This window comes from Camelus ferus, chromosome 17 (assembly GCF_009834535.1).
Source record: "Camelus ferus isolate YT-003-E chromosome 17, BCGSAC_Cfer_1.0, whole genome shotgun sequence".
Classification (NCBI taxonomy): Eukaryota; Metazoa; Chordata; class Mammalia; order Artiodactyla; family Camelidae; genus Camelus; species Camelus ferus.
In genome coordinates this window covers 6,924,080-6,947,810 of record NC_045712.1, presented here as the reverse complement: position 1 = coordinate 6,947,810, position 23,731 = coordinate 6,924,080, and the positions used below count along the sequence as shown (strand labels likewise).

General features: G+C 45.3%; 1 protein-coding gene and 1 long non-coding RNA gene across 5 annotated transcripts in view; one reads left to right on the top strand and one right to left on the bottom strand.

The window, feature by feature from the left end:
- PDZRN3 (PDZ domain containing ring finger 3) overlaps window positions 1-23,731 on the bottom strand; it is a 217,361-nt gene that overhangs the window by 6,071 nt on the left and 187,559 nt on the right. For both annotated transcript variants that reach the window (XM_006195871.3, XM_032458084.1), the window contains 3 exons: window positions 12,584-12,831; window positions 9,715-9,802; window positions 820-918 (listed from right to left, as the gene is read on the bottom strand). In XM_006195871.3, coding sequence (XP_006195933.2) covers window positions 820-918; window positions 9,715-9,802; window positions 12,584-12,831 — 435 coding nt within the window. The remainder of the gene's footprint in view (window positions 1-819; window positions 919-9,714; window positions 9,803-12,583; window positions 12,832-23,731) is intronic.
- Window positions 14-12,571, top strand: LOC116657073. Of its 3 annotated transcripts, none has more exons than XR_004312007.1 (4): window positions 14-89; window positions 5,131-5,238; window positions 6,143-6,326; window positions 12,036-12,571. It is a non-coding gene; the product is annotated as an uncharacterized LOC116657073 (long non-coding RNA). The 3 variants fall into 3 exon arrangements; XR_004312006.1 differs by lacking the exon at window positions 14-89 and adding an exon at window positions 1,209-1,693 and having other exon boundaries at window positions 12,036-12,570; XR_004312005.1 differs by lacking the exon at window positions 14-89 and having other exon boundaries at window positions 4,548-5,238; window positions 12,036-12,570.

Genomic DNA, 23,731 nt, shown 5'->3' with positions numbered 1-23,731 from the left:
CTGCTGACCTGAGGGGATGGGGAGGCACAGCTGAAGTGTGCTCCACACACAGGAGTGAAAATCCAGTGTGATGTACAACAGGTTAAGAGGTACCCTTCGTCATGTTGACTAGCAACCATGTCTCAATTATTTTACCAAATGTGTATATTACATTTTGGAAAATAACTTTAAAAGTGAAATGCCCTTGAGATAAATGGGACTGAATATGAGAGAGTAATGATGGACCAACTGAAGGTTGGTGGACGACGTACACCCAAAGGGATAATCATTAAGTCTAGCAGGCACAGCCCTTGGTTTATCCCAGCAAAGTAGTAGGTTTTATTTCCTGACCAAATTGGGTTTCTGTGCTTGCAAAGATGGGAGAGCAAGGTAAAGTATCCACACTGAACTCAGCCCTCTGCACCGTCTTCTCTGGGAAGATCAAACTAGCGTCCATCTTGGAATTGCACATTCCACCGAAAGGAAAAAGCAAAAAAATCAGAAAGTGTAAATGACTCCCTCCACCATGCCGTTCAGTGACACGAGCTGGGAAATGTGTCTGCTCTTCCCTGGGGGTTGAACACACAGAACCATGTAAACGGCTCCCTTTTATGGCCGATTTGCAGGCTTCTGAAGGGTAATTTTGCCTTTTGTGCTCACATTAGAACTTAACCCCTGTGTAAAGACAGAACTCCACGGTGTGTGATAAAGGGGACCAAGAAGCTTGTGTCTTTCCAAAGACATCTCAGTGAGCCAGAGGTAAGGTTGGTTAACACACAGAAGCAAGAGAAGAGACTCTGGGTCTTGCTTTGGCTGTTACAAAAAAATGAGCCTCAGTACCTCGCTTATGTAAATCCCAATGTCCTCCTCGTCGTCCGTCCGGTAGCACACCGTGAGGCCCAGCTTGTCCTGGCTGTTGACCCTGTAGAGGTCCACCTCCTAGACAGAGAAGGGGCAGTCCCAGTGAAAACGTTTTCTTTAAATGATGAACTGGACTGCTTTGCATCTGGCTGTGCAGAGAGGTTAACTTACTAAACAAAAAGTGATGATGGACATGGGATCAATGCTCAGGGCATTTCTGACCTTTCAGTCAATATAAAGTCATTTAGAAAATAGTTATTTTATTGATTCCTCCCCAAAGAAAAATGACCCATATTTCACTCGGCATCAAGACTTCTGGGGTAGGGCTTTTAAAAAGTATTCTTTCCAGTGTCTGCCACAAACAAGAATATTTCCAAACCCCAAACCATCCAGCCATTTCAGTACAAATGTTTCCAATGTGCTGGGTGAGATTATTTCACGTTGTGTTCCCTTAATATGCACAGTAAGAGAACATGCAAACAGATTACACAGAAATGGATCCAAGAACAGAGGGTAACGTGATAGCACACAGTTAATGCTTTCCACAACAGCTGTGATATTTACAGTCGAGAAGTTAGTTTCAGCCGCTATTACAGCAAAGTAAATAAGATAAAAGCAAAGTGAGTCCAAATGTGAGACACATGAGCACAGAGAACACCACACTGTATTTGCCAGTGAGTCTGCGTTTCGGAATGAAGTCAGAACTTTGAAAATTGTTGGAGCCTTGGGAGGAAGAGGTGTGTGTCTCTGGAAGTGCCCTTGCGTCAAGTCTCCCCTTCTACCCACACTGCCCACCACCCACATGAGACTCTGCCGCAGTGAACTACTGGTCTGATTGACGGGTCCCCTGAGGGTGAGTTCTCAGGCAGGTCCCCTGGTCTGGTGGTTAGTGTTATCTGCTTGCCAACCCGGAGGGCAGAGGGGCTCTGAGATGGGATCTGTCTCTGGGACCATTCCCCCTCTTCTGGCTCTTCTTGGATGGTGGTGAGGACAAGTGTTTCTGTGGTGAAGCTCAGAGCAATACTGGAGCCGATACTTCGTGACCCCTCCCCTGGGAGCAGCAGAGCACCTAACACCATGGACACTTTCAGGCAGAAGAACAGCAGGCGCAAAAGGTCCTGGGCCAACAGGGCCCAAGCCCTATGAGCAAGGAAAAGAGAGGTGGGCTGAGCGTGGCCAGGCCGTGGGGCCCACAGGCCAGCATGGGGAGTTCGGATTTTATTTCAACTTCATGGGAACCTTTGGGAAACTTTCAAGAGAGGACTGCCGTGATCTGGTTGATGGCTTCAGCAGTCTCTCTGGCTGATGTGGAGGATAAGGTGGTGGGGAAGAGTTTGGGCTTGGAGGACAGGCAGACCCCAACCCCAGCTCTTTCTAGCAGCTTCCACATGGGGTTTCATGGGCTCGTTACTAAGTCTCAGCCTGTTTCCTCACCGCTTGGACAGGCTGAACAGTCCCTGAGATGAGGCCTGCAGAGCTCCCAGCACTGCGCTGGGCCCCGGAAAAGGCCACTACAAATGGTACTGTCCTAACTATGTGCAGGTACGGTTACTTGCCTGAAGTCACAGAAGTTGTTTGTAGCCAAATGCGTGTCTCTCTTTCACACCTCCCTTCCTCCCCAGAAGATAACTTAATTTTCTGAACATTGATATGTTAATTAATTCAGTGACTTCCTAATGATAGCTTTAGCAATCTGGCATATTTTTCTTCAATCAAATCCCATGAATTGCTGACAATTTAGTTGAGTTGGATGAAAATTTCTCATCTCCTATAACGGAGGGAGCAGTTTACCCACAAGGGCAGATGCTTTCCAAACACTTGGGAATAACCCATTTGCAGACCACCGGTATACTAGTCCCACATCACCCTGTGTCACACACAGCCGCAAGTCTCTGTCTCAGGTGCCACGTCACCTGGGCACGGGCGGAAGGGAAGACTCTCTGGGGTTCGGCGCTTCCTCACAGGAAGTGTGACTCTGGGATTTTGTGATTACTTGTTTGGGTCTAATGCCCTGGCTTTAGGGGGGAAGCCGGCTGGTTCTAGATCAGATTCACATGCATCCAAAGCAGAGAAAAGGATAATTGGAGAGGTTGTTGGGAGAAAAAAGGAGACGACAGTAAATGTTGTGAGATGACTTTTCCCAGAAGAGAAATAGTAACACAGGTCAGTTTTCTCTGCATGAGTGGCCGCCAAGGTGAGTATCTCTTTAAAAAGTTCAGAAGCTGTCACAGCTCCACTGGGCTTCATTCTAACACCAAAGCCTGCTTCAAGGTCACGATGAGGTAAGTGCAGAAACTGACAGGTGTGTTGAGAAACTTGTACAGTAATTAGACAGTGCTGTGCTAACTAACCAACACGATGAGCAGACCTGTCTAACTGGCCGAGGCGTGGACGGGCTGAGGCAGTACGGAACTGAAGTGGCCAGGGGTGTGCTATAGCGTCACTGTGCAGAGGACAATCTTGTACTGGTCAGTGCCATGTTAAATATTACACCAACTGGCCCACCTGGTCTCCATGGTCTTTCAGAGTGAGAAGTGTGACCCTGTAATACACACCTAGAGCTGAGGACTACATTTAAGTACCCAGGGAAGTGAAAGGTCTGGAAATCATGCTATTCAGGTAGGAAAGAGGAGGGTTCACAGGAATGTGGTGGCTGAAGGGCTGATGTATAAAAAAAAAGATTACACTGATTTGGCCTTGTACCAAAAATGTAAGTAGTCCGGTATCTCCAATCAACATGATTTAAAGCATTTCTACTGTATTTGGGGGTCACTATTCTGACTAACAGGTATGTGGAGAACTACTCAGCGATTAAAGTAGACATTAGTTCATGTGGGATGATTTTTCTTCCCCTGTACTTTTTCCCTTCTGAATTTTCTAATTTCTTCCAATGGATCTGTTACTTTTTACAACTAGGGAGAAAACTTTCTGAGAACAAAATGACAGGTTGGCATTTGTTGCTTCAAAATATTTTCACCGGAATCACTGATAATTAATCTAGGACCATATCTTACACTTTTCCATACTTAACCACTTTAGATACTGCCATCAACCCACATGTGGTTAGCAAATTAGTCAGAGATTCCCCATATTGCTTGGAATTACGTTACATACAACACATGATGGCGAACAGATGTTTTTGCTTGGTCGAGGAGAGGTTCTGTTACTAAGATGCTGAGAATGATGCTTCCTCACTGTAGCGGAATGCTACAGAGCCCAGCGCGGCACTGAGCCACTGAAAAATTTCCCACAACAGGCTGTCATTCTCACTTTGGCTAGACTAGATTTAAAAACTACAAAGGCCAAGTTCTGTCCTTGATCTGAGAAGCCCAGGCCTGGCTGCACACTGTGTCAGGGCACGGGAGGAGCGGACTCCCATCTGGAACACTTGCCTGAGGAGGTCAGAGCTCTCTCCTCCTCCTCCACCTCCAATTCCAGCTGGTTGTGAAGCACAACTTCAGGACTTGATCTTTTAAAACAGACTCAAGAAGGAGGGTGTGATTCTAGTTTAAGGGCAGTCCTCTGGGGGTCACTTCCTATCCTGGAAACGGTCTGCTTCTAAAAAGGATGAGTAGTACTGAATGAACACATGCTGGCAAAGCATACTGCAAGTAATGAGAAAGCCCAGGGCATTCTGGGGTTGACTCTAGGTGTGTCCTGGACATTGCTGTTGGATGGGATGGCGTGGGCGGTAATACTTCCTTGTTCCCTGGATTTTCTTAGGAACACTAAACAAAAGCTGGAAAAATTGTGATTTAGAAAAGCACATGATAGACTTAGCTGTGGTCACTCCATCTCCAGGGGGTGGTTCGACATCACAGAGAAGAGCCCCGTTGCTAACAGTTAAGCAGACTGAACCATGAGAGGTTTTCAGTTCTTGAAACACAACAGTGTAAGAGCTGCAACTGTCTTGGGATCTGCATAGATGTGGGTTTTACCTTGGCTGCTCAGAAGGAAGATTACAGTAACGCAGCGGTAGCTGAATACTGAATTGTGCAGCGAAAGCAGCATCTAGCCATATATACTGTGCACGGTAGGCACTCAATAAAATGGACTGAATTAGTGTGAGATTCCAAGGCCGACTAAAGATCCAAAGGACAGATAAGCTTGGCTCTGCCAATGACCAGCCAGGTTGCCCTGGGAAACTCACTTCACTTCTCTGAAACTTCTCAGTTGTTCTACAGTTTTATAACCAGAGACAGTTTGGGGGCTCAGTGGAAACTGCAGTTCCTCTAACTTACTGGGGTGGTTTGTAAATTCTCAATATTTCATTCTGACCCTGAGCTACAGGTAGAGCCTTACACGCTGGCGCCCGTCACCGGAAGTATAGAAGTTACCAGCACATAGCTGCCTGTGACGAGGGACACAGGACTGCAGAGAAGACCATTCATCAGACTGGTAGGAATAATGTACTAGCATTATCTGGATGACGGCTCCCCCACCGCTGGTGTCCTGTTGCTTACTGGTCTATCTAGATGGACTGCGGGATAAAAATGAACCACGCGGTCTGACATTGTAGATGAGACTGAAACGCAAGCTCAATTAACAGAATTAAGGGGGCCGCTCCACCGTGGTGAGTCGAGCTTTCTGTTTCAATGACAGCCACTTTAATCAGAGGGGATCCCAAAGACTAATTCAGAGGCTTATTCACCTCTAGCAAGACTGGTCACTGAAGCATAACTCTTAAGACCTGGTCGATCCAGAAGTGCTGGGCGCATTTGTCTGTGCCTGGTGCTGTGGGTGGGGGAGGGAGAGATGCCTCTAAAATGACGGCATTTTCCTTCAGGGACCTTACATTTGAGATTGGGTGACAAGGCATTTATTCCTTCATTCAACAAGTGTTTCGTGGTTCACTACTGTATGCCAGGCACCGTCTGGGCAGGAGTGTAAGTAGGAAATGGCCCCGCTGGCGTCAGGGTGCTTTAGACAGAGCGGGAGGGGAGCTTCTCTGCTGAGGACCAGTGGACAAAGGATTGAGCTAGGCTGGGATCTGGGCGAGTGCTGTACAGGCCAGGAGAAGAGCAGAGGGAAGGACAAGACGTCAGGTGCTGGTGAAACAGGGCGAGTGTGAGGAGGCTGACTCAGTGAGGGCGCGGCGGACCCAGGAAGGCTCCCAGGAGGAGCCCTGGGGCTGTGGCTTAAAGGCTAAGAAAAATGTAAAGGCTGGTGGGGGCAGCCGGCAGCATCTCCAGGACAGTCTCAGTTCCCTAGTGTCTACCGAGGTCACGCTACGAAGCCAGGTGTGGGGATCATTCCAGTCTCCCTGCGCAAACTGTGGCTTTCCTTTCCTTTCTGGTCTCAGTTACATCATCAGGACACAACACAGGTGACAGCAGCGTGACAGCCTGGGGAGGATACTACTGATGAATCAACTGGGAAATTAAGGAAACAGACTAAGAAAAAAAGCCGTCTTCAGACGTCTGTTGTCTTTCATAATTGCCTACAGGAGGATCTAGAGCAGGTGTTCAGTACCTGAAAATCTACGGGTAATTATTTGGCGGCTCAACCCTTGGGTATGCTTGGGTGTAATCCTTTTAACTCTAAGCAGTTTCACAATAACAGGGATTTGACACTTACCTAAATATGATCATTTTGTGTGCTTTAAAGGAGAGAACATCTGTTTTTCTCTGTGCGTTTGCTTCCATAATATCCCCAAACACTCCTGTACTTTCCTCCTATGTAATATCCCCGGAACTAGCGATTTTTCAAAAGGTGCAGACGTTGATCTGCTCAGCTGATGAGCGGTGTGCTGAGACGGGCCCCCTTACACAAAACACGCTGACGGGGCCTCGCAGAGACAGGCTGTTGACTATTCTAAGAAATCTTGGGAGGAGGCAGGGAAGATGGGGACGTGCCATTCCCCCCCAAAACCGGGGCTGCCTTAGAGGGCCACTGTTCATTAAGCTTCTCGAACTGACCAAAACCGGGCATTCCTGGAGGTGCTCACACTGGTCTCCCCAGGGAGATCCCTCCTGGTGAGTGGCCGCGGGCAGCACTGGGAAGAATCTGCCCGACTTAGGAGAAGCCATTCATCCAAAAACACCAGGTTCACTTTAGGAACAGTTAACAGAAATACCCTGGTGACATCTCAGCTGCTGTGAACAGAAGTCCAAAGGTAAAGCAGCCTTCCTGAGTGGTGTGCACCCACCGTACTTCGTGATAACCGCCCAAAGGAGCTACAGGTGGAGAATGGCCACAGTTTGGTTTTCTAGGGGCTGAGAAGCTCATGTCTAAGCTGATGGCTTATGAACCAAAAGGAATATGGGCTCCTTAAGGGGGCAGGCAGGGTGCTGACTTCCTGATTTTGTATTTCTAGTGCTTAACAGGATTTTTACTGTAACAGATGCTCAGGAAAAGCAAGGGGGTAGACGTGAATATAAGCATGCAGGTAGAGAGTCTCTGATTTCTATTTGTGAAAGGAAGATGTCTAAACAGAGTCTTGAAGCCCCACAAAGGGCTTAATCATTCCTAGTCCGTGTGACTTCACTCTGCACGGACAGTGGGGGTGATACCGGAGGCTCAGAGTCACAGCTCCACACTCCAGCGAAGGAAACGCACGAAGCCTCGCTGGTGGGACGCAGGATGAGAACTGATGGAAGCTTGGACTTCCTTACCTGGGCTTGTGGCCTCCAGGTCGGGGCTTCTAGGACTTTAGTGTGTGCACTGAAGCACCCAGGGGTCTGGGTAAAATGCAGATTCTGGCTTTGTAGATCTGGGGGCTGCATTCTCACCATCTCCCAGGGGATGCTGCTTCAGTCCTGGTACTGCACCTTGAATAACAAGGTTCTAGGAAAGCCTTTCAGAGTGACGCGCTTCTACCAAAAGCAAGATGCTCTTAGATGGGTCACAAGGAGAAAGGGACTTCCTTTAGGAAGGAAGACTCAGTTTGGGCTAGTCTAACACTTCTTAAACACTAGCCCATCTCCTCAGAGAAAGAGGGAGCAGGAGGTAGTGGAGGGAGTGGGCCCCTAGCCCTCAGCAGGCAACATGGACAAGCACTGGGACCTAGTAACACGGCCTTGTGTCCTCTGCATTTACTGTGTGGCACTGTCTGTCCATGGCGATTGACACTGCTTTCTGCCCAAGCCACTGGAACAGCATTTCCTTTAAAATAAATTTACCGTAATTTGGATGAGTTAAAGGGAAAGTAATAATGTTTTGGGTAGTGTTCAGATGTAAGAAATAACTGGGCAGATATTCTGGGAGCCCATGACCTTCCAGAAATTATATGGAAGCTCTTAAGACAGTGGAGCATTTTTCCAGGAAGAGACCACAACTTCCATCAGATTCTCAGAGGTGTCAGACACTAAGATAAAACTAAGGTCCACTCGCATAAAGTTAAGTTTAACTAAATACCAAAGACTTGTTGACACCCTACTCCCTAAATCTAGCTCCTGACATACTTGATAGCTTTTTCAAGACCTCTACTTTGTCACGGTTACAATGATCATCAACAAGTGGTAGTATCCTTAGAATCCCTCACACCACACAGGAACATGAACTCAAAATGGCTTCAACATAAGATAAGCCACTATAAACCTCTTACGAGAAAACACAGGCAAAACGTTCTCTGACATAAATCTCAGCAATGTTCCCCTAGGGCAGTCTGCCCAGGCAATAGAAATAAAAGCAAAAGTAAACAAATGGGACCTAATTAAGCTTATAAGCGTCTGCAAAGCAAAGGAAACCATAAGCAAAAAGACAACCTATGAAATGGGAGAAAATATTTGTAAAAGATGAGACTAACAAGGACTTAATTTCCAGAATATATAAACAGCTCATACAACTTAACAAGAAAAAAACCACCCAATCCAAAAATGGGCAGAAGACCTCAACAAGCAATTCTCCAATGAAAACATACAAATGGCTAACAGGCACAGGAAAAAAATGCTCATTATCACCAATTATCAGAGAAAGGCAAATCAGAATTACAATGAGGTATCACCTCACACCAGTCAGAACGGTCATCATTCAAAAGTCCACAAATGATAAATGCTGGAGAGGGTGTGGAGAAAAGGGAGCCCTCCTACACTGTTGGTGGGAATGGAGTTTGGTGCAGCCGTTATGGAAAACAGTATGGAGATTCCTCAAAAGACTGAAAATAGACTTACCTTATGATCCAGCAATCCCACTCCTGGGTATATTTCCAGAGGGAACCTTCATTTAAAAAGATACATGCACCCCAATGTTCACAGCAGCACTATTTGTAATAGCCAGCACAGGTAAACAACCTAAATGTCCATGGACAGATGACCGGATAAAGAAGCTATGGTGTATTTATACATTGGAATACTACTCAGCCATAAAAAATAATGAAATAATGCCATTTGCAGCCACATGGATGGACCTGGAGATTGCCATTCTAAGTGAAGTAAGCCAGAAAGAGAAAGAAAAATACCATATGATATCACTTATATGTGGAATCTAAAAAAAAAAAAAAAAAGACAAACTTGCTTACAAAACAGAAACAGACTCACAGACATAGACAACAAACTTACAGTTACCAGCAGGGGAAGGGGGTGGGAAAGAATACATTGGGAGTTCAAGATTCACAGATACTACCTAATATATGTAAAATAGATAAACAAGTTCATACTGTATAGTATTTAGTATCTCGTAGTAACGTATGGTTAAAAAGAATATGAAAACAAATATATGTATGTTCATGTATGACTGAAGCATTGTGCTGTACACCAGAAACTGACACACTGCTAAGTGACTATACTTCAATTAAAAAATTAAAAATACATACATAAATAGCACCGTTGTCCTATAAACATTATTAAATAGCCATTCTCCTTGCAAAGCAGTGTTCCAGAGAACTTACGAATCTTAATAATGACTGTTAGAAAGAGACCAGGACGGTCCTCATACCTCCAGCTCCAGTTCCTCCCTGTCCATCTCCTGATGGATGCCTCCCATGTAGTCATTTGGATCGTAGTACTCGTGGGCTGAGGGATGCCTGCGAGAGATGAAAGATCTTTAAGGCCCAGCTTCCAGTGAAAAATACCTCTTCTCATCACCCATCACAAGGCCTGCTTTTAGAGCCTAAGGTTCTAAGTTCTCTTCTCTCCAGTGGTGCTTCCCAGCACAGTCAGACCTCCCTTCTAACAGTTCCATCATTTTCACCAAAGTCCTTTCCCTGGAAGAAGGAGTTAAGATGCCGGGTGAGAATGGGGCTAGTTCTTCGAGTCTATATGACTAATTTCTAGCTCAGTCTCTAGGAAGGAGACAGACTCCTGTTACTACGCATGCCTTGAGTGTTAGATTGTTCTCTCTGGGGAGAAAAAGGCTCTACTTTAGGCAACACGTAAAGATGGGTGCTGGCCTCTGAGACAGGTTCAGAGGGCTGTGACTGCCACTGGTATGCTATCATGTAGGAGAGTGTCTTTCCTGAATTTTTTGTCTCTTAGCAAGAAATATGTCTGACATCACAACCCAGTATGCATGTATGTGTAGGTAATATATGTGCATACGTGCATAAAATGCGTGTGTTTGTGTGTATGGCACACCACACACAGACACATTGCTAGGAGAATAGAAGCCTGCCATTTCTCTAGGTTAACATGTGTAAAACACAGTTCACAGAACCCACCACCTCTTTGGAAACACCATTAATGGAATCCCTAGGAGCAAAGGCAGTGGGAATGTAACACGCTTGGTCAGGTCAGCAGCTCTGAAAGGTGCCAGATGCAGACGGAAAACTTCAGCCTGACTGTTGGCTTGGGACCCAAACCTTCACGTTCTCAAAGCTCAGTGCAGCAATCCACAGGCCCTGGTCTTCCCAGCCAGGCACTTAATTTTGAAACAGCAGACCGTATATGAGTGGTCACTGAAACGGGGGATGGCTTTCAATTTACTGGACCCATTGGGCAAACACACAGCCTGCACTTAAGGGGCTGTGAGCACAGCAGAGGCTGCTGGAAGGCCTGGGCTCACGGTAACACTCTACGTTCAGTCTGGATGTGCGCCCCTGCGATCCTCTGACCCTGCAGCCAGGACCCAGACGGGGCTGACCTCTGGGGTCTTCTGACATTTCTCAAATCGCCCCCTGGGGCTGAGTCATGTCATATTAACTAGACTGAAGAGGAAATGGAAGGGTTTGGCTTCTAAAAAGCCTGTCACCATGACAGTTCAACATTTTAGAGTCAGGAGTAGCTTTAAAGGCCTCATCTATATGAGCCGCAGTTTGGGTCTACAACGTCAAGTAACTGGTTTGAATGACCGTAGCCAGTGAACTGTCTGGTGGTTTTGTAGCGACTGGGATGCTACAGAGTACTGCAGTGAGGATCTGTGAGTTGAGATGAGGCAGACCTGCATTCAGTCCAGCTGCCAACCTGTGCTGAGCAGCGCCGCTGAGCCTGCAGGTCCTGGTTGCACAGAAGGGATAGTCGTGAGAAATGGCTAAGAGGACAGAGCCTGCACACAGCCTTGTGCCTTCTGAGTGTCAGACGGGTACCCTTCCTCTACTGTTACACGCTGTCATCTGCAGCCAAATTCACTTTGTCAAGCCTGGGGGTTTGCCCCGGGTTCTGCTAACAGCAAACCATCAATCCATCAAACCATGGGATGAAAGGCCAGCCTCTGTCTGGAGTCTGACAGAACAATGGGAAATGTGCACTCACTCCAGCTACTGAGTTACTAATAGAAATCCGACAGGTATCACCCAGCTTTTCTCTAGAAGAGGTGAGAAGCCCACTGAAATAAGGTATCAGGGCAATGATCTGAACCAGGAGCAAGACAGGAAGAGACAGGAGGGACTCTAACGTCAGCTAGAGAGGCTAAGCTGGGGAAGCAGACCCCCTGCCCACAGATGTGCAAAATCACCTGCCAACAGCCACGTTCAGCTGGACATCTTTTAAGCCACTGGTCCGCCTTAGAAAATTTCTTGCTCTTCATTTTTTTCCCCTACATATTTTACATCAGGCACTAAGCTAATGATGGTTACTGCTGTCATTTTCAAGTGCTTGCCATATGCCAGGCTGAGAACTTTCCATATGCATTTCATTCAGTCCTTCAACAACCCAGCGAGATAAGTATTCTTACTATGGCTAGCCCTATTTTAATATATGGAAAAGTAAGCTCAGAGAAATAAAGTAAATGACCCAAGCTGCACAGCTAGAGATTAGTTTGAGAGTCAGGTTTGTCCACCTTGAAGGCTCTGAACTACTCGATGTCTCCGCTCGATCACACAGGTGAGAGGAGAGTCGCATGTGAAGCAGGGGACGTGGTGCACGGGATCAGGCTGCTACTGACTCGGGAAGTGCTGTACTTAGGAGGCAAGCGTGGACTTACTGCACGGAGCTAGGCTGCGAAACAAGACCAAAGAAAGCCGGCGCTCAACCTCCAGGGCTCTTTCCTCACAACTTACCTTGTTGTCTGTTTAAAAGAACCATCAGTGTTCCCTCGCGTCATAACCACCCAACCTCCCCACTGCCATTTGTGGTGATTAAATTTCATTCTGAAACAACTTTTACGACATTTGTAAGTAATTTTGTTCTTAGAATATAATTTGAGAAACTCCGCTCCAGGGTTGTAATAAAGTAATTAATATGTCGGAGCGGTTTTGAGCAGGATTCAATTTATTGCCTCCATAAACAATAAAGTGGAACACGGGCAACTTGGAGGGAAATTGTAAGATGTGTTCATTTTGTTTTCACCACGTGGAACGGGAAAAAAGCCAACTTCCCCGTACTTCTGTGCCCCACTTAAGACATTCCCCACGCACCAGACTGTTACTTACTCCTCAGGCAGGAGGTAGGGGTCCAGCACAGGCGGGGTGGGCGACGACATCTTAGTAAGAGCCATGATGTGCTCAAAGGTGATGTCGGTCTGGGTTCCCGTGTCCACCATCTGTGACTCTGATGGAGCCGTGAACATTTTGGTTCGAGGCGTTCTCCTCAACACCTGTACCACGATGGGTTCTTTGGCCGTCTTGAAAGCTTCCACAGCCTGGTCATGAGTTGCTCTGGATAAGTCTTTGCCGTTGACCTGTGCAAAAATATTTAGAGTGACAGAGGATTATAGTTAAGCAGAAGTGGAAAGAAGTTTTCGTGTGCAAGTAGCAGAAAGGAAAACTTGGGGGTGTCAGAGAATTTCACTTCTTTCTCTGAGGTTTCCCAAGGATTGCCTGGTGGGGAGTGGGTGAGTCTGGGGGAGCAGATCTGACATGAAATAATAAATCATGGTGGGGAAGTCTTGGCTTCCTACTGGAATGTCTGAAACAACTTCATCACCCCCTCATCTTGTCTGCGAGAGAACAGAGCAGCCTCAGGCTCAAAGCCTTCATCAGGCAGTAAGTGCTGGCCAGAACTTAATGACGTTGCTGTGCTTTAATGGTGTGTATTTTCCTGGTTCGTGTCAGGTGACATTAGTTTTCCTTCTATGGAAGAGACATGATGTTTCCTTCTAAAATGAATGCCTTTGCTTTTCGTTAAATAAGTCAGTGGAAAACACGAAGTAAATGATCACACAGGCCATAGGTGGACAGGGCAGGCGGACAGGAGGAACTCACATGCCCGCCATGTTGGCCGCTGTTTGGGAAACAACCTCTAGCTTCACTGCTGTGCTGTTTCCCACCGCGTGTGGTGAGTTCCTTGCCACTGCTGTGCCCCCGGTGCCTGTACTGACTGCCCACTGCCCACTCGTGACTTAAATCATGATACCTCTTAAGAGTTCTCTCATCACAGTCCTGGGAAGTCAGCGGGGCCACGAGCGCATTCATCTCCCTCCCCTCCCAGCCACAAATAAACCACATGAGATCACCCTGCTAGTTACTGGTGGGTCAGAATATTGGATGCTGCATCCAGGATTCTTTCCAATGGTAGACTCCAAGCTAACTGAACACAGCTATCTTTAGAATGGCTTACACAAGAGGAAATAGAAGGCAGAACCTTATTTCTAGACAAGGAAGTCATTCCAAGCAACACGGAAGCCCAACTATATAATTTACCTTTCCTGTCCCATCTCCCACAGCAAAGGAACATGACATGGTGTTCCAATAGCTTGATGGTGTCTAATGATTGCACTTGCTTGAGAGTTACCAGGCTGTGAAATATTTTCATATTATTCCCCACGTGGTGGGTCTACTTTTTAAAGTCAAATACAAAATGATGGTATAGGAATCATATTCTGCACAATGTATGTTTGCTGAAGTTCCTCAGCTTCTCAAATCTTCTCTGGACAGGCACAATGACAAAATCATGTCATTTGCTTATAAATGCCAAAGCGAATACTGACCCTTTTCCTGTCTGGCATCTACATTTCCCGCCTTAGCATCGTGTACTTTGAAGCACACTGACGATTTGGTCCATCCACTGAGGTAGGGCACTTCTGTCCAAGCAGAACCCAAGTACTGATTATGCAGCTGTATCTCTATTTTTTCTAAACCCTTTCACTCTGGCCCTACAGGGACAAGCACTCTCAGGTTGGAGTGCCTTGTAAACTACTGTCGGGTTGAGGAATAGATGTCAGATTCTTTCCTTGTAAGGAGGCCTGAATGAATCATGCCAGCGGAGATTATTAATGATCTGGATTCCATCCACTTAAGTAATTTACTGTCATCATGAAGGAGTTAGGCAGAACAAGAACTCTGGGCTGCAAACCGACTCAAGTGTGCCAGTTAATAAGTGAGTGGCTGAACCATCAAACTCTTAAAATTGCTCACCCAGGAGGACTGGGAACACCAGGATTCAACACCACCGCTGTCTTCCCTTTCCTTCCATTGAGGAAAGAATGAAAGGACACAAAGGAATTCTTTTCTAGCTGTCCAAATCAGCTGAGCATCCTGACTTCTTCCCTGCCCAGAGCCTAGAGCGCTGAGGGCTTGAGAATGAGGTGGGGACAAGGCAACGGAGCACAAGATGGAGCGCAGTGAGTTCACGCTGCGGCCGAGCTACCTGAGCCTGACTTTCTATTACTGCGTCTCCCCAAGAGTCATACCCTATAGGAATTCATGATGCAACAGTAAATTTCTCCCTGGATTAAATTAATGCTACAGATAGCATCCTTAGGGGATGTCAGTTTGGCCAATGCCAGGTCATCACTCTCGGAATGGCTTGCACTAAAGGTAGGTTTACCCACAGTGAACTCAGACACGAAGACTTTTGAATCGGTTGTGTCAAATCTGTGTTTTCTTTCTATAAATACAAGGCCTTTTGCAAAAAGGGAGTGAACATGGGATTTTCCTCTAGGAGTCTTTTAACAATTGTGTCTAAAAAAAAAAAAAATCCATCCTAGGAGTCTCTCCTTTTATCCACACAATTAGGTCTTGGAAATATCACAGCAGAAAGGTCAGCTGCCGGATAAAAAGCTTCCCTCCTCGTTCCTCCTGCTTCCTCTCTGCTAAGTAAGAGAGCTTGGATTTTGTTTTCTTTCCACCAAACCAGAGAGCGTTCCCTCTGGGGGAGACCCGAGGTATGGATTTAACTGGCTTTCGCCTCTCACGGCGGTCTGGTTTCTATCACTCAGCGATCAATTTAGGCGTGGCTGTGCGCCGTACTTCTGGTGGACAGGAAGGGGCATATGTCAGATTTGTTCATTCTTAACAGGACACGAGATACGACTGGCCCTTCTCTGCCTCTGGGCAAGCTGTCTGCGTGTGTTGCTTGGACTCACAGGAGCATCTTGGTACCATGTTGGGAGCCGGGTCTCTGAGGCCAGGTTAATACACAGAGGGATGCGGGGCAGAAAACTGGAGAACTGGGGTCTCTTGATGATTATCACTGAGCAGATGAACTGACTATGCTTAGAACCTCTTAACCCCAAACTTCTTGTCACATTTGGTAATACAATCTGCAATACTTTAGGCCACTGTAACTTGGATCTTAACTGCCTGTAGCCCAAAACATCCTGACAGGTGTAGGCATCACACAGATGTAAAGTTAGGCAGGAATGTATTATTTGTTTCTATAGACACTGATCTGTAAAAAAACGAGTGAAAATGCTTTTTTGACTAGGAGTATATCTTACCTATTGCTTTACTTGTAAAGGTGTTACAACCAATGCTAGAACCACTGAGATGCTCATATGGTACCTAGAAAATTAAACAGCAAGGACCTGCCTGCATCAGTCTAAGCTGAGATGATTCTCAAGGGCAGAGGCTCCCCTGTGTCTTGGTGCACACAATTACGAACGCAGGACTGCTTTTCTGAATCAGTCCAACTGTGGGAACTGTTACTAAAAGACGTCAACGCGGCAATATCCATAACATCCCTATGGCCTCAGATGCAGAGACAGAGTAGAGGGAAACCCAAGAGGAGGCCCGAGACTTCAGGGAGGCTGTGAAATGCCTGCCAAACCCCCGCCAGAACATCAACCCTGCTTAAGGTTCCACAGGAAGGCATATCTGACTGTTGGGCCCGAGGGAGCAATTTCAGAAGCCCAGTGCCACATGCATGTTAATCAGACCCGTTCAGACATGCCCCTCCACGGGCCAGGTGACCTCCTCCTTTCTTACAGCTCAGGAGTGGAGTGCCCAGGGGCTGCTACAGTGATCAGACCACTGTTCGTTTTGGGCCATTTATTCTCCGAGTCTCAAGTTTCCTCATGTGCAAAATAAATGTAATTATAGTGTCAGGCCTCTTAGGGTTATTATAAAGTTTAATGAGATAATCTACTTTATAGCCTAGCATGCAAATAATAAGGATTTACTAAGATACCAGTGCCACTGGGGCTCCTACCCCAAAATAGTCACATTTTCCCAGGAGAAGACAGTCTCCACATCAAAGAAGCAAAATGCAGCCTAGTTATGTGGTCTTAAGAGACATTTGCGCACTGAAAGGTGTCTTTTATTTCTCAGGGAGGTTCCCAGCCCAAATGTTCCTGGGCGACCTACCAACATATACATTACTATTTTCAGCCCGCAGGTTGGGATTCTCCGAGGGGGGTGCAATAGATAAATTTTCCGGGACTTGACCCCTGCCACACAAGCTTCTTGACAAGGTATTTTAGGCATCATTACATTCTCTTAAAAGATGATGAGACAAAGCAAGGAGTTTACTATCCAGACAATCCATTTTTGCAGCCAAATTTGTTTTGAATTACCTTGTGCACATAACACTTATTACACTGTCATCCTGGAATCACATCACTGAGAGAGTTAGCGAGGTGATGACTCCGGTGCACGCCGTCAGCCAGCCGAGAATGACAACCTTTATTCCCGGGATTAGCATTACATGTACATTACACAAAACGGCGCTGATGATGGCTGCAATTACAGGAGGGATGTTCATCCCGTGACGTTTGGCCCAGTCAAATTAAATATCATTAACTCGCCCAATTGAGCAGATTGCTTTTAAAACAGTTTATGCAGCTCTAAAACCAAGTAAATGGAATGTTTTGGAAGAAGAAATGCTGATTGCAAACTTTATTATAAATTAAATGCTTTAGTTATTCACCTAAGGCTCTGGATGGTCCCCTGGGACGTAGGTGCAATTAGGGTGGAAAATCCAACCAGTTTGTCTCAGGGCACACATCGCTGCTGCAAATATGACTGGACACTAAAGAAGTCCTTTAGTGTAAGGTCTGCAGTGACAAGACAGACCATGATGCTGAGGGCGTGGACTGATTCCTTCCTGGTTGTCTTTAAGCCTGGGTACCAGGACTGTGGCTCTTTGTATGAAGTGCTCATGACGACGTTTTCCACAGTCCTGAGAACTAAGCAAAGCTTGTGTGTTTTTCCACTTTGGGGTAGATTTCATTGAACATCCATCTGTCCATCTTTCACTCATTCACCATTTACTGAGGTTATTTAGTGAGACTTATTCCCCTCCTGGCTGATGAGATGCCACTTGGAAACATTTCTTGGGGAAAAAATGAGGCCATAGCACGTGGGAGCCACTTAAGAAATGGTCAGATGGAGCGCACTGTGGGTAGCACTTCACTGGGGCATCTTACTGAGGGATTTGATAGGGTCAAGGAGGCCAGGTTGATCTGAGACTGTGCACACTGGAACACTAATTGAGCCCATGACCTAGAAACAGTCTTGGTTTTCACTGTCTACCAATAAATTCCATTGATAAAACTATTGTCATACACTTAAAAAAAAATCTCCTTTCGGAACAAGAGCCAGAAAGCTTTTAAAATTCCCTACAACATAATTGTAAGCAGTTCAGGATATTTTAAAATATAGTTGGAAAAGTCATACCATACTCTCTCCGTATTAGAAAGCAAGTTTCTGTTTATGGGAAGACGAGGATCAGCGTACCACCATCACCTCGATTTCTATTACATGTGCAAATGACCTCGGTATGAAGTGCTAATGCAATTTTAAAACCAGCCTACTATAAATTATGCCCCAGGCTAAAACCCAACTTTTATAGGGTTCATTTAATTAAATACAGGGGCAGTGATTTCATTCTGTAAAATATCACACCTCTGTTTTCAAACTTATTAAAACTTAGATTCCACTGGAAGCAATAGACGATACTAAACCACATACGGAAAAGTGAAAGGTTTCAAGCCCTGACTTAGGCTGGATTTTAAAAAGATCTTTTTTCATTCAGGGAACTCCTGTCTGTCTTAATTTATCTCAAATTCATAGTCTGCTCTGGGCCTTATAAAGGGAAGGCCAGCCTGCCTAAAATGCAGGTATTATGGCACTTAGGAAGGAATATGAGTCTTAATGAATGAATGTATCTCAAATTAATGTCCTTCTGCAGAAAGCGCTCACTGTAGAGATCTGTATGGATAAACAGACTCTGCTCACATAGACCTGAAATCCTACGTGGTAAAACTTCCATCTGTACGGGTGCGCTTGGTTTGCAGTAGGGACCGCGGTGGGGTTTGTCCACAGTCATTTCTAAACAGGTCCTGATGTTATGTCCCTAGGTTTAGTGTTTCTTTAACTGGAAGATTCCCCCCTAATTACACTCTGAGCATCCTGCATGGATGAATTTAGAGCCTGGGAAATTGTCGTATTAGAGAAGTCTTCCTTGTGTCTAACTGAAACCAGTCAGGTTTTAAAGTCCTTTACTTATTTTCCCTAAATCCTGGTGTCCCAGTGATGAAAGAGACGACATGTCTTAAAGACAGAGGCTAAAAATCATGTATGTATTCAGATTAAAAAATACTAGTCATGAAATATTGTAAGATGCTTAAGGTAAAAATCCTACCTTTATCAACAAAATCTTGCTTATCTATGTCGGAAGCCTTGATAGCATCACCCTCAAATCCCACTGTAAACGAGAGTGCAGAAATCCATCAAATTATAGTATATTTGAACCACTTCTGGTGGGGTGAGACACACAGGGGTCTGAATCCCTGCTCTACCAATTTACCAGGTATGTGACTTCAGGTAAATTATTCTACCCTGTGTGCCCCAGTGTCCTCCGCTGGAAATGGGGGATATTAAAGGAATTACCTCCTTTTGTGACAATTAAAGATCTTAGCACAGGGCCCAGTGTTAGCTGTGGTTACAGCCCTATGAACCTGGACCAGCTACCCACCTCGCCTTGTCTCTCATCTATAAGTGGAGGTGTGAAGACGGGTTGAAAGGACTTAGAAAGGAGTTGGGTTCATAGTCACCACTTTTCCAGGAGATGCTGGCCCACATGTGGCTCCTAAAAATCCCAGCTGCCAAATTTCCATAAAAACTTTACTGCAAATAAATCACATAAGAATACCCATAAAAAAGATTCTATAGTCTACTCATTTATGGGGAAAAGGAGGCCTTTTCAGGACCCCGGCATCCATCTCAAGGATGTCACACACTGAACTCTAAGTACTGGGTGTCAGCGCTGGGCCAGGCACTGTGCTCAGTACTTTTTTTTTTTTTTTAAATTGAAGTATAGTCAGTTTAAAATGTTTTGTTAACTTCTGGTGTACAGCATAGTGATTCATTTATGTGTATATCTTCATTTTAATATTCTTTTTCATTCCAGGTTATTACAAGATATTGAATAAAGGTCCCTGTGCTATACAGTAGAACCTTGTTATTTAAATATTTTATATATGCTAAGTATTTTATATGGACAGTCTCATCCCATTTCACAATAAGAAGGTCACTGGTGAGGTAAGTGGTATTACCTCTCCTTTTACAGACAAAGAAATAAAAGCCCGGTGAGGAGTTTAAGCAGCTTCCTACAAGTTGTGCAGCTCACGAGCAGGAGAGGTGGGACTGGAACCAGGTCTGCCCACCTGCGCATGCGCGCTCTCACCCCTGGGCAGCACAGCTGGCGTGCTCTGACCTGGCCTCAGCCCCACAGCAGAGGAAGTGTGAACAGCTGATTACGCTGATCCCAAGAAGGGAGGGTGGGGTGAAAAAGCGTCATCAGCAAGAGTGGGGTGGACCCCAGACAAGGACAGTGAGTCTCCAGTGGGAAGAACACAGATCCTCCCCAGAGGAGGACACTCACTGGACGTGCCCTGGGGGTATGGCGCTGCTGGAGGGGTGGGCCTCCGTCAGCTGAGCTTACCCAGGAGCTCACCGTGGTGTTGGGACCATGCTTAATGAGCAGAGAGGAAAGAACACTAGTTTTAGATGTTCACTAACCCACCCCCTTCCTAATTACTTGCAGAGAAGCTGAAAGCAGAGGGGAACCTATTTCTTCTCTTAATCCCTTTCTTACTAACATGTCTCATCAAATTTTAGCACATCTCGTCCTACGAACATGAACATCCACGTCCCAGGGCATTTTGTGAAGTCCTGGCAGTGGAACACTATTTGAAATAGTCCAATTAGGGCAAAAGGAGTCTTTTGTTAAAAGAGAAAACTCGAGCAGTAATGAAATCTGTAGCATCAGGCTTTTGGAAGCTTTTGAATCTTAAAGAGGAGTCAGGCCAAGAAAGCTAATTTTGAAAAATGCTTACTGGCCTTAATGGCCGCCCCTTTATTTGCTTCTCTTAACAGGATTGTGAAATTTCCTGACTATCTCTACACAACACAAAGGTCAGGTAACAAACTAGTGAACGTCAGAAAGAAAATTAAAGCTAAAGTTGATTTCACTTCAAATAGAATTTCCTGGCGCTCATGGACCTGTGTAGCCTCAAATAGTGGTTGGGAATCTCTCTTTGTTCTTTTTTTGTTTTCCATTTTCTATCCAAAGACATAAAATTATGATGTGTATCACTTAGACGAAAACTAATTCTGACTCCTGCATCGCCAGCTATAGTTCATCTAGTGAGTTTCAGACAGATTAGTAAAATTTCCATTAAAGTGACAGTGACAGGCTCCTCGAATAAAACGACATAAAGATTAAATGTAGTCTTAGGGGTTTAAAAAAAATCAACTGGAAAGGGCCTGGTGTCAGAATAAAAATAAAACTACCACCGAATGTGGAGAGAATGGCTAGTTTTTCTTTTGTCTCCCTACTGTAGTAATTATTAGTTGACTTGTCCACAATCACCCTTCTAAATAAATTATGATCTATCTTCTCAAATACCTCCAATTTCCAAAGAAGCATATTTAGAAGTTCTACATTGGCGGAAAACTAGAAAGTATGGCTGGAATTCAAAGTGTCATGCAAAGACCACAGCTAGGGGGGAGGGTCTAGCTCAAGTGGTAGAGCATATGCTTAGCATGCACGAGGTCCTGGGTTCAATCCCCAGTACCTCCTCTAAAGTAAATAAATACATAAGTAAACCTAATCACCCCCAACAACAAAAACAACAAAAAAACAAAGACCACAGCTACTTGACAGTACACATCCTTTTACTTCTTTGAGCGATAAATGTCTAATACTTCTGATTATTTTCTCTGGACCACACACCATGGGTAGGCAATGTACATTCAATCACTCATTTGTGTGCATTCAGCACATGAATAATAAATACTGAGAATGACTATGTTGCCCAATACCATTATTGAAACCTCACTGCATTAGTGAGCAAAACCAGTAATGGGAGCTGCCCCCAGGAAGTTCCTAGTCTGGTTAAAGAGACATGCTGACAATCCCCTAACTCAGGGAAGGAAATAGAACCTGGCAGAGATAGAGGGGCAGGTGTTAGGAAGAGGGAGCTCCACTGAGGAAGACATGTTGAAGACAAATCAGAAGACATGTTAAAGATAAATCAGGATTTATGTGGGGAGGAAGAGAGGAGAGAGTATTCCAGACAGAGGGAGCATCATGTGCAAAGGCCCTGTGGCAGGAAGAAACCTGGTCCACATGAGCGTCAGGACAGGAGGAACAGAGATGCTTATGTGATGAGACTGGAGGGGTGGGCAGGCACAGACCATGCTGACTCTCAGGGGCTATAGGTAGGACTTTGGTTTTGAGATGACTTAAGAGGGGGTAGAGAATTGACAGGAAAGGATACGTGTTCAGATTTGCATCTGAGAGACACAGTCACAGCACTGGCTGCTGTGTGAAGAATGGACTGGAAGAGGCTAGGAAGAAAGTGGCGGAAGTGGCCCAAGCAGACCAAAGAGATACTTAGGAATGGAGCCCTCCCCACCCCCATGTTATTTCCATTTTGACAGGAAGCTGAGACTCTAAGGGACTTGCCTCAGGGTTCCAGAGCTATTAACTCATTTCAAAAACTTGAAATGAGTAAGGACCTAGGCAGGTTCTGGGTTTCTAGAGAACTTGTGCGGTTCTGCTGCTGGATTCCTCCCTAAACACAGGCTCCCTGTAATGGCCAGGGCCCTAAGTCCCCACTCCTTCTTGGGGGCTTTCCTCACAAGTTCCTGTGGATGTTCACTACTTGCTGTCCTTGCCCCGACCTCAGCTACCCATCATTGCTGGACACTTTGCTTCCTAAGACTCTGGAATCCTACATCTCCACCCCTTTGCTGGAAAACCACAACAAGGTTAGATTACAGGAGGAAGAATGGTTTATTGTGATGGCTGATTAATAAAGCTACTCAGTCTCCTATCCCAACAGTCCCCTGCGAAATGTGACACGTTCCTCACCTTCAAAGAGGGCAGCTCCACCCACTGGCTCCTGAAACTCTGTTCTTCGCATAAAGTATCCCACATTATTGGTGTTTAAGAACTGTATTAAAAACCCAAACCATGTCCACTTACAGATTTCCTGGATTCTTAGTTTTGACCCTTCTTGGGCATCAGGAGTTCCAAGTGGTATTATGCTGGGTAATTGTTGGCATTTACATTATGAAATTTTCTCTAATCTGCTCATGATCAGAACTAGGAAGGAAAAGAAAAATTGCAGAATTGGAGCCTGCGGTTAGCAGGGCAGCCCTTGTTGCTCAGATGTGCTCAGAGTGGGAGCAGGTCTCCATATTTCATTCTGACACCATCACTGTGGACAGTGATGCTGTGTGGCTGGGGACAGGCACCATTTCACTGCTTATCTAGTTGACATAATTAAAGCACAGAAACTAACCTTGTATTCATCCTGAGCCTTGACAAAATTCTAAATTTTTAATTGCAAACTGCTGCTCAGCTTGTTGCAGAAATGTAGGTTAGAGGAGAAAATAGTTGCCTCTTTTCTGTGGGGCTGAAATCTATTTCTAAATTTGAATCAAATGTCCAAAAAAAAGCCAACCTTCTATATATAAGATCTTATGGTAGCCCACAGAGAAAAAAATGTGACAATGAATATATATATGTTCATGTATAACTGACAAATTGTGCTCTATACTGGAATTTGACACAACATTGTAAAATTATTATAAATCAATAAAAAAATGTTAAAAAAAAAAAGCCAACCTTCACCCCACCAGCTCATGTTCCATCTGTAAGACGCATAAATATCCCCTCTAGGAGTGCTTTCAAGCAATAATGAATCCAGACCTAACTTTACTGGATTGACAAAATGTTCATACTTTGCTGAGACCCTCTCTTACAACTGGAGACCAGGAACAACTTTACATCAATAGATTGTATAAATTCTAAGTTCTTGCCACTCGGATATGCAGTTACCTGACAGTGGCTGTGAGGAATTAATGCAGACTTCTGAAAATGCTGGGTTTGAAAGAAGAACCAATGAA